General features: G+C 34.0%; 1 protein-coding gene across 2 annotated transcripts; it reads left to right on the top strand.

The window, feature by feature from the left end:
- The first annotated feature begins 489 nt into the window (after positions 1-489).
- LOC126706185 (pentatricopeptide repeat-containing protein At2g35130) lies at positions 490-10,455 on the top strand. Of its 2 annotated transcripts, XM_050405501.1 has the most exons (9): positions 490-628; positions 1,588-1,886; positions 1,967-2,199; positions 2,666-2,915; positions 4,425-4,570; positions 4,673-4,705; positions 5,620-5,825; positions 8,147-8,271; positions 9,665-10,455. In XM_050405501.1, coding segments are annotated over exons 1-9 (1,878 nt in total). In that variant the 5' UTR covers positions 490-626; the 3' UTR covers positions 10,249-10,455. The 2 variants fall into 2 exon arrangements, with proteins under 2 accessions (XP_050261458.1, XP_050261459.1); XM_050405502.1 differs by lacking the exon at positions 4,673-4,705.
- The last annotated feature ends 773 nt before the right edge of the window (positions 10,456-11,228 follow it).

Genomic DNA, 11,228 nt, shown 5'->3' on the forward strand with positions numbered 1-11,228 from the left:
TCCTTTAGCAAAACTCTCATAATAGTAAAAACTAGAAGACTGTTGTGGCAGATCCACATTCTGGGGGCTGGGTTGGGTTTTGAGCTGCATGGGCTGGGTTCGTTGGGTCCTTCAGCAGGTAAGGGTTCGTGGGTTTCCTTCTTTGGATTTTGTCGTTTAGACTTTTGAGTGAGTTGAATGATTTAGGAATTGAGTTGCATCCAAAACGGTGTCGTCATAAAACCTGGATGGTTCACTTCACAGTGCCTTTTTCTTTGAAACGGCATCGCTTTTAGAACTGATTTTGACCCAAAAAAAAAATAATAATAATAACATGTCACTTATCCGCTTAAATTAACGGTTTTTTAAATTTTAAAATATAAAATCCAAATAATCCCAAACGGATCTTGCAATTTACCTAAAAAATTTAAGTGTTATTACGATAAACGTTACATTAATTTTCTTAATATTAAAAAAGCCAAAACTAGAATAGATCATAATTGTCCCATGTTGGCTACATGCGTAAGATATTTTGAATTTGTTTTTGTTTTGTTTCCGTACATTATCAGTTACATATATCTTTCTGGTTTGTAATGCGCTAAGGCTCACACACATTAACCAGCTGGAAACTACTCTTCCATGCATTCATGTAAGACTCTAATCCTTCCCTCTTCTCTCAGTACAGTCTCCATGCATTCTGTTCCCGCTTTTTCGTAATGTATTCTTAGTTCTCCGTCTTACTTTTCATTGTTTCTGCGCAGTTTGCTGTTTGTTTGTCATGTTAGTCTGTTGGTTTTTATGGCATTTGCTCTGTTCTGGGAAATGTGTTTTTTTTTTTTTTTTTTTTTTTTTTTTTTTTTTTTTTTTTTTTTTTATGGCATTTGCTTAGTGGGTTTTGTGCTTAGTCCATGTAAGCTTTATAATTTCATCACACACTGAGAGGTACACAATACTGACTTAATGGGAACTTTGGTTATGTATTGCATTGTTTTTGTTAAGTTTAATAGCATTTTGCTTTGTTTCAGGAATTGGGTTCTCATAATAGTCACAAAATCCAGCACACAAAATATAAAATTTCAAGAATTTATCTTCTTTAATTACCTTGGTCATACGTTTATGTGTTACTTCAGGTTTGGTTTTTTGTTTTTTTAGCAGCCTTTTACTTTGATTTCTCAAAACAATTAATAAGTGATGTGTACTCTATCTATCTGTGGATCTTATAGGGTTTTTTTTGGCTAACATGAGTGTCCAAGGCTCTTTGAGCATCTGAGTAGGGGTGTGAGACGGGAGATTACACACCCTTGGTAATTATAGGGAGGAATACCCTTGGTAGTAGCCCCAAAATGCTGCCTTGGAGACTTGAACCAGGAGGTTCTATTTATATGTATTATGGTGTCTCATACCACATGTTTGACTTTTAGTTTGAAAGAGGTTTCACAACCTTTTCCAATTCAGTTTGTGCAGCATAGACCATTCTTTATATGGTTGCACTGTCGTTGCCTCCTCTTAGTTAATGGCTTTTGATTAAAGGTATACATTATGAGGAACATGTTGGGAGATTTTGAGGAATGGTGATCACTTGTATTAATCTTGGCTGAACTTTTATAGGTCGATTATTGATTGCACACTTAAATATATATTCGTAGAACCAAGAAGCTATAGGAGTGGTTTCAGATGTGAAGCCAAGAATTTAAGTGGTGAGGCTGTCGAGAAGAGCAAACCCGAAGGGCTTTATATTGAGAAAAATTTAAGTGGTGAGGTTGTTGAGAAGAGCAAACGTGAAGAGCTTCATATTGACAAAAATTTAAGTGGTGAGGCTGTTGAGAAGCGCAAGCATGAAGGATTTTATATTGACAAAGATGGCAAATGGAGAAGCTTTGAACCAAAGAAGTTGTCTAGGAAACGATGTAATACAAAACTTTAAACTCAACTTTATTTGATTCATGATATATGTTGAAGTATTAAGGTCTTCGTCGTCTTTGTATAGGTGGTTCTTTAAGAGGACGAGGATGGAAATATGGATCCGGTTTTGTTGATGGAATTTTTCCAGTACTGAGTCCCATTGCTCAGCAAATTTTGGACTTTTCCCTGAATGACCTGGATCCCAATCAACTTTGGCGTTCTCTTGATACTCTCCCTGCCACTTATACCACATGGGATGATATCATCAATGTAGTTGTTCAGCTTCGGCTAAATAAAAAGTGGGACTCGATTGTGTTGGTGAGAAAGTAGTACCTCTTCCCTTACTTTTTAAAATTGGTAACAAAATACTCAAAAACACATTTGCATGGTTGATTTCTTCACCCCCCCCCCCCCTCCCCCTCTTTTGGTTTGGATGTGGTTGAATTTTAAAAGCCTAAGTATTTCCATTCTTCAAACTGATACAGAAACAAGTTGATAATATTTCTTTCAAGTTCAGAACTGTCATTTTAGTTGATATCTCTTAGCTCTTTATTCTAGGTGGGTATTGTCAAGCTAAATCCACATTGAAATCTTCATGTTTTTCCAACTGAATACTTACATAAGACATAAGATACCACATGAAATAAAATTTTAGCAATTCAATTGTCATAATACAACTGGGCATGCCCTTTCTGTTTCTTCCTATCCATAGCTAAATTACATTAAATGACATTTGACTTATTCATTGACATTTTTAACTTTAAAATAATTAACTCATGTTCAGATATGTGAATGGATCTTGCACAAGAGCTCCTTCAAACCGGATGTAATGTGCTACAATTTGCTTATAGATGCTTATGGGCAGAAATCACTGTGTAAGGATGCAGAATCTGCATATTTAGAACTTATTGAAAGCCGGTGCATCCCTACTGAAGACACTTATGCCCTTCTTCTAAAGGCCTACTGCAAATCTGGGCTACTAGGGAAAGCTGAAGCTGTATTTTCTGAAATGCGAAAATATGGTCTTCCCCCAAGTATGTTTCTGTATCGACTTATAGCTGTTTATTTTTTAGGAGAGATGGTTTTGTAAATTGTCAAGAACTTTGAGAATTTAATTAATGAGTTCATAATCAATATCTTTAATAACTTTGCATACAAAAAACTTGCACCATAACTACTTCAACTATAAAATACAATCAAAGGAGTAAATATCCTTAAAATCTCTGAAATTCCTCAGGAATATCATGTCCAGTTTAAATCTTATCTGTGATGCACTGATACTTGAATATGCTTATTGTTTCTAATCAAAACTATTCAGTAAAGTTGTTTAACATCATATCAGTGTATTGGGTGCTCAAAATATTTGTTTGATGTATGTTTAACAATTGTATTCTTAATACTATATAAATAATATATTTGGTGGATACCCTATACATGAAGAAAAAACCTAAAATTCTTAATGGAATTTCAGTCATGAATATTACAACTACTATTCATATTAACCAAAAGGCCAAGAAGTACATTATTACAAGATTTAAACCACTTGATTTTGAGACTATGACTAGTAACTTAATCACCCATTGGACCTGGCTTGTTACTCTGGAATTAGAGGTTGACCATCAGTATAGGTTGACCAAGAGTCTGTTCCCCTACACTCAAAAAGAAAGATTAAAAAGTTCCTTTATTAAATTTTTATGTCCTTCTTGAGTTATAGTAAATTATTAAAATTAGTAACAATGAGAGAAATTAAGAAGTATGCCCAATGCCTTTATTGCATGGAAAGGGGCAAAATTCCATTGAAATGTATGGCTAGATTACAAAATATACAAGGTGGTCACTTTTCTTTGAGAAAAGTTCTGCTAAGTGAACTCCCTGTTATTAGGCCTTCCGTTTTCATAAGCAGATATAACCAGTGACTCCAAAAGTGTACGCTAAGTAGAAGAGCGTGTTCTTATATGTATGGATTCTACCTTCCCAAGTTCTGCAATGCAATATGGGAGTGATTCTTGTGAATTATGTCTTGTGTACGGTATACCTATTCTCTTGTCAAAAAAAGTACATCAATTCACCAAGGGTGTACTGTATACTTGTGCACTACCTTCAAGTTCTTCAACTCATTTTGTTGAGTTGAGTTGCTTGGGGGCAGGGCTTCCTCCTTTTTGACAGAGCTCAATTAATTGAGGTAATATCATTGTCATAAGAGAGTTCTAACTACTTCATGCCATGTCTTTTAGGCATTTGTCTGCGGGGGACATTGATTTGAATTCGATAAAAATCATAGACATTCCTTTATGGGTTTTGAGAGATCATGTAAGAGAATAATTGTGATCTTATGCTGGCTAGGCACACTGCCAAACCCTGTCATTCTGTTGTATGTTTACTTGATTTACTCACTTTCTTTTGCAATTAGGTCCTGACTCCTGGGTAATTTATTTGAATGTATTAGATTATATTCTGCTGTTTTCAATGGACACAATTGATATGCCTACACCTAGACTATATAGAATGTGAATTTATGCAGAAATATCTTTAAATGTATTCAGGTGCAGTTGTGTACAATGCTTTTATTGATGGATTAATGAAGGGAGGAAACCCTCAAAAAGCAGAAGAGATCTTCCAAAGAATGAAGAAAGATTGCTGCGAACCATCTGTTGATACTTACACATTGTTGATCAACTTATATGGAAAGGTGTTTTCAATTTTACTCATCATCTATTTATTTTTTTATTTATAAGTATTTATTCATCATCAATTCTAATCTCTTATTTTTTGATATTCTTTATCACCCTAGATGCCGTTTCCCTCAATTCAGTTCGATTGGACAGTTAAGTATCAAGTTTTCAAATATATTTTTTGACTCAAATTGAAATGTGCTTTGGTATTTAATGTTGACAACCCCGATAGGGAAAGTGATGCTTCAGATTCTTTAGAGAATGTCATCAATGTTGTCAATAACTTAGGGAAGACACCTGGTATTAGGTTGCAGCTGCTTTGGGTTTGGTACATATGAAGCCAACCAAAAGAAAACATGATCCTAGCATGGGTTGAGTTACTCAACTCAAGCTTGGGCTAGAATCTAGGTTGGGTACTACCTTTGTGCAAGTTCCATTGACCACATTTACTAAATGAAAGTGATTGAACTGGTCTGGCTGGACCTAGACCAGTTCAGTTTCAACTTGTCCAAGTTGTAACTCCTTCAACCTGCAAGGGAAACTCATTCCTTAAGAATTAACACTCAAGCAACATAACTAGAATGATTGCACCATTCTATTTGGGAGGCTACTAGTGCCAACTATAATGATCCATGAATATTGGATTTTCTTATATGAAGAATTTTCCATTTTAACTTTAAAATATTATTTGGTCATCCCACTATTTTTAAAATTTTCAAAATGAAAATTTCTTTAGTGCGATATTTTTTTGTTTGCTTTGGTTCTTTACTTATGAGCATGTTTAACAGAAGAAGAGTGCTTATAATGGTTGAAGTGGATTTGTCTCTCTCTGTTTTATATAGGAAGCATATTCCACCATTTTGACAACTTAATCAGATTATCGCACCTTATTATAGTAATGTATGCATTACCTTCTAAATACTTTGCTTGTATTCCTCCCAATCCTTTCAATTGAGGTTGTCATTGGAAATCAATCAAGACAATCTCCAATTGAAATAACTTACTTCCATTGTTTCCCCTAATCTTTTTATCGGTGTTTTCCCTCCTCAAAATGATGTTTATGCAGGGAAATAAATCCTATATGGCCCTGAAGATGTTTGATGAAATGAGAAGTCAAAAGTGTAAACCTAATATCTGCACATATACTGCTTTGGTGAATGCATTTGCTAGAGAGGGAAATTGTGAGAAAGCAGAAGAAATATTTGAGCAGCTGCAAGAAGCTGGACATGAGCCAGATGTGTATGCTTATAATGCCCTCATGGAGGCTTACAGGTAAATATCTTTTAACTTGATGTTCCACAAATACGTGACCTTCAATTATTTTACTATAGTTATTGGGTTTATTATTATGAAGGATATATTTTTAATAATATATCAAAATCATTAATTATTTGGTTTGATTGTTTTGAAGTGTTGTGGCAAATGGGGAACAATTTTATTTTATTAATTTTTTTTTTAACTTTGGCTTAGTTGGGAGTTAAGTTTGGAATTTTTGTCTTTATTATTGTGGAGCCATAGAGAAAGTTTAGTGATGGAAAAAGGGTGTAATCAATATGACTTTTGATCACTAGAGTGGTAATAATTAGTTGGAAAGGAGGCCATAATTGCAAACCGTGCCGTGATAGCATTGCGTATATTAATGCATCCAATTTAGATTTAAAGGATAAAAGGTGCATTAAGAGTGTGTCAAGCTTCAAAAACATGTTTGGCTCAGTTGCTATAATTTGAAATTTCTAGAAATGTTCTCCTAGTTGTTATAAGATATCAAAGCCTATTTGCCTTTGAGGTCTTCAGTTCAAATCCTTGGTAAATCCTTCTATTTTGCATATGTAATGCCCCCATCATGTTGGGGATCGTGGGCAAGATTGCATTTGAGGAGAATTGTGAGTTTGAATTGAACTTGATATATATTGTTGACCCACTCCCTAATAACATGCCCTGTTAACATACTGTGGGAATGAAATGAAAAACAATGTAACTTAGGGCCCCACCCTTCAGATTGTATAAGATTTAATGGCATGCTAGAAGACAATGAGACATAAAAGGACCTATTTTATTTTTAGCCATATAAAGCTAGCGACTCTATTGATATCCAAGATTTCAGTAAAAACTTGTCCGGTCATGTACATATATACCTAACAAAGGTGAACCTTGGAGTATGAATGACCTAATTTCAAAATGCCAAGGTGTGATAGGAACCTGCATTTCTCCACTATTGGTGGAGTAAAACGTGGAATGGAGTGAATAAAGATAGCCTTTGGATTCCTAGTTTGAAAACTTTAATGATGAAGCTCCATGGGAAGGATTCAATATAAGAATCATAATCAAAAGTAGAAATTTGATAACAAGTTATTTTTTAAGTATTAGAACATCAATAGAAGTTTTACCAATTTTAAATTAAAATATAGATTTAAGCTGCAGTGAGGGTAGCATCTTGAATTTCAACAAACATGTGAGATAAAGAAACTAAGAGTTTAGAAACAACTGGCTCTCTGTAGCTTTTTGTGCTGCTGTTACAGGTAAGGTGTGTGGTCCAACGCAGTGTCATTAAATGCTTCAGTGAGGTTACTCATCTTTCTTGAACTATTGTGGAACCCAAAAATAAAAACAAAATCAAAACTAAAAATTGTTTTATTGAGAGGGTTGCGGCATATCTGAGACTACAACTAAGACCAAGAAGGTCCATTATGAAGGAAAACTAGAAAGACACGAGTTGATGAGTATGTGGCACTTGGCAATGTTGCTCTGATGGTCTAGTAGGATATGCGGCACTTGGCAATGTTGTTCTGATGGTCTAGGATGATATATGGGCTATTGAGCTTTTGAGAATAATAGCTATCCAATGATGGATGGCATACCAGGCATGCACAGATTGGAATAACAGTTGGTACTGTTGTTACTGTAACAGTTATAATGAGAATTGGAACATGGACAGTCATACTGGTTTTACACTGAAATGCAGATTAAGAAATGAGAAAAATTGATGCAATACTTGGTTGGGACCAAGTAGCCTTCATTATGAGTAAGTAAACCAATTTTCTTTAAGATGTGACATAGGGAGACAGAATCAAATAGGAAGATTCATAAGGAAATTATTGGCCCAAATCAGACATTTTGGTGTGTGATGTTCTTTCTGTAAAATTCACCAAAGGTTTTTTATTTTAATTTTAAAAAAGGACTATTCTAAATATTTAGTGATAAAAAAGAAATAGACTAATTTATATGCCACGTTAAACGCATCAAATCCATTAATGAAAAAATTTGTTGACTATAATTTCTTTAGGGAGTCTATGGCCAGCTAATCTTGTAATTCACTTTAGTCAGAAAATAGTATTCCAAATTGTCTGGAAACGGTGTTTCAAAGGGTTAACTGGAGATAACTGTGGAAAACGTTTTCCAAAAAAGGATCATGTATTGCCTTTTTGGCTCATTCCAATGATAGAAGAAGGCAATTGGAAATGCTCAAACCATATGTTTTCATCCTTGCTCTAGAATGGACAACTAGAAATTGCTATAGCTGCCGTTAAAGTAAAATTTCCTAGAAATAGTTTTGAGGTGCACATAAATTTCTTTGACTTTCTTTCTCCCACCAGTCGTGCAGGTTTTCCTTATGGGGCAGCCGAAATCTTTTCACTCATGCAGCACATGGGGTGTGAACCAGATAGAGCTTCATTCAATATCATGGTAGATGCATATGGGAGAGCTGGTCTTCATGAGGGTAAATACTTAATATTAAGAAATTGATCAGCATTTATTTTTTACCTAGATTAACTACCAAAAATCAATTTGCATGCTTGTGGGTTGTTGCCGATATCTATGATATCTGTCCTCAATACTTATTAAGATCTGTCATAATCTAATCTGACTTTCCTTTTTTATTTATAATTTATGAAAGCTGATAGATCTAACTACTACCTCTAGGATACAATGCCTAACACAAGAACAATTAAGGTTGCACACTTGCACTAAACAGTTGTCTTCTTAAAAGTAACAAATAAGAAAGTAAAACAATATGAGAGGAAAAAGAAAAGCCTTAAACTCTCTTTTTGTATCTCTATTTATAGACCAATAGACACCTTTTTGAAAAAAAAAACTACTCAATTTGAATTCTCATTGACAGTATGCTATTTTATTCTTTTCAACATTATATTATGTTATATTTGACCATTATATGATTCATAAATATATCCAACAAAATTAACTAAGTACCAAGAAATGAAAATCTATACCTAGTGTAAAAACTCAGTACATGCTTGTATTTCCATAGATGGAGTTGTTCTTTTTGTTGATTTTGTTTTTACTAGTATATAATTATAATATAAGGATTGAATATTGCAGTATTTGGACAATCGTATGCAGCAAAAATGCTGCGTATTTTGGAGGCATGAAATAAAATTATAAAAATAAATTGTTTTGATGGTTAGTTTTTCATTTTTATTTTATTATTACTTTGTTCTGCATTTTGTAGCTCATTTGAATATTCGTAAAGGAATTATGACGTAAAGATGATGAACTGATTCCATTGTCATGGGACATTTTGGATGTCACAAACCTCTTTTACTCTGCTAACTCAAATACATGTTTAGGCTGTCTTATGAGAAAATATACAAAAACCTTACAGTAGAATCTTTACTATAATATCTAGTTAAGTCTTTTGGCATCATACCAAAGACTTGGGATCTAATGACATACAAAGAGATGAAAAAAGAAAAAGAAAAAGAGAGTGGGTAGGGAGGGATGTTAGGGGATTACTAATTAGAGAGGCTAGAAGATTAAAAAATGTTGCATCTAAGACAATTTCTAACATCTATCTTCCAAGGTGTTTTGTTTTACCACTTAACATTCTTGCCTACAATTCTACTTACATATTGTTCCATTCCTGTCCAAATTCTCCACATTTTAGTTATAATTTATGAGCACCGCATATGGAGTTAAGATGAAGTTAAAACAAGTAACTGCTTAATGACAACTTCACCTTTCTGAGTCTTCTGACCAAAGCCTATTTCATTCAGTGCTGATATGTTTTTTATGCTATATTTGCCTTAGCATTCTCATCCTTATATCATGTTTATTTGTCCCTGTTTAAATAACTCCTCTTTCTATCCGTTTAGATGCACAAGCTGTATTTGAAGAGATGGTGCGACTGGGGATAAGTCCAACCATGAAATCCCACATGCTACTTTTATCTGCCTACTCCAGAACTGGCAATGTTGCTAAATGTGAAGACATTATGAACCAAATGCAAAAATCCGGGCTTGAACCTGACACATTTGTGTTTAACAGCATGATGAACCTGTATGGCCGGTTAGGCCAATTTGGAAAGATGGAGGACGTTTTAGCTGCAATGGATAAAGGACCATATGTAGCTGATATCAGCACATATAACATCTTAATAAATGTATATGGACGTGCAGGGTTTTTGGACAGAATGGAAGAGCTTTTTCAGTCACTTCCCACAAAGAGTTTGAAACCTGATGTGATTACTTGGACTTCTCGGCTTGGAGCATATTCAAGAAAGAAACTATACAAAAGGTGCTTCGAAATTTTTGAAGAAATGATTGATTCTGGTTGTTATCCTGATGGAGGCACTGCTAAAGTACTCCTCTCGGCATGTTCAAGCCAAGAACAGATTGAGCAGGCTACTACTGTAATTAGAACAATTCACAAGAATATGAAAACTGCTTTGCCTCTTTGATGGATGCTTGTTTTTGGGTTTAGATCAAAGAAATAGGTATTACAGTTCTGTAGCCAGCAGGTTCCCCAAACATTATGGCCATCTATTTGTATTTCAATGAAAGTTTTCATTTAGATGAAGAGATAAAGCTAAAACCTGTAAAAACCTTTCTACTTGTTAAATACTGCTGTTAGATAGCAATCAACATTGCATTCTTGCATTGCTTTACTGTAGAGTGTAGCGGATATAGTTCTTGAAACAGCCTTGCTGTTTTGTAGGTTAAGACGAACTCTTTCAGCTTAATTTATTACTTACAAATATTTTTGCTGCATCATGACAGAGCAAGGATCCCAAATATTTTATACTACTGGATTTTATGCTGAATTAAGGCAAACCAAAGTTTTCATTACTTTATAGGAGATATAAAGTTGACTAAAAACTAAAATACCAATAGAATAGAATCATTGAACTTATAGGATCTAGGAACTCTTCTATATGGTGCTTTTGAGTTTTGATGAAGAATGTATTATGAAAGCGACCTCATAATATAATCATTAAATATGTATGGATCACTCATTCTTCCTTTGCCAATTTCTAGTTTATTTTAATTTGTTCCATAGGTTTAGAAAGTCAAATTATACTACCATAATCTACTAGTGAAATGGAAGACAAGTAATTTTTGAGGGAGAAACTATGCGTTTTTAGGATTTGCATGCTCCCTGGTTAGAACCCGTAAATGATTATAATGGATTGGACTTGAGAAGGCTGATTCAAAAGCAGTGTTGTTTATAGGATCTGGATCAACTAATTTATTCAATGGAAGCAGTTGATGGTATGTGCTTTTTATCTTATGTCTTTTTATCATTTTAAAATTGTGTTTTTGTTATTAGTTTGGGTTAATTGATATGGTGGGATAAATTGTTAGATTAGTTTTTTATTTTTTATTTTGAATTGTAGTAGATAAAGCTTAGGTTTCTTTTGAATTTAAATATAAGGCTTGT

This window comes from Quercus robur, chromosome 11 (genome assembly GCF_932294415.1).
Source record: "Quercus robur chromosome 11, dhQueRobu3.1, whole genome shotgun sequence".
In the NCBI taxonomy this organism is placed as follows: domain Eukaryota; kingdom Viridiplantae; phylum Streptophyta; class Magnoliopsida; order Fagales; family Fagaceae; genus Quercus; species Quercus robur.

Excerpts from the sequence above, each read along its gene's own strand:
- LOC126706185 (XM_050405501.1), top strand. Across the intron at positions 1,887-1,966 it reads GAAGTTGTCTAGGAAACGAT|GTGGTTCTTTAAGAGGACGA; the intron begins GTAATACAAAAC and ends GTCTTTGTATAG. Across the intron at positions 2,200-2,665 it reads AGTGGGACTCGATTGTGTTG|ATATGTGAATGGATCTTGCA; the intron begins GTGAGAAAGTAG and ends ACTCATGTTCAG.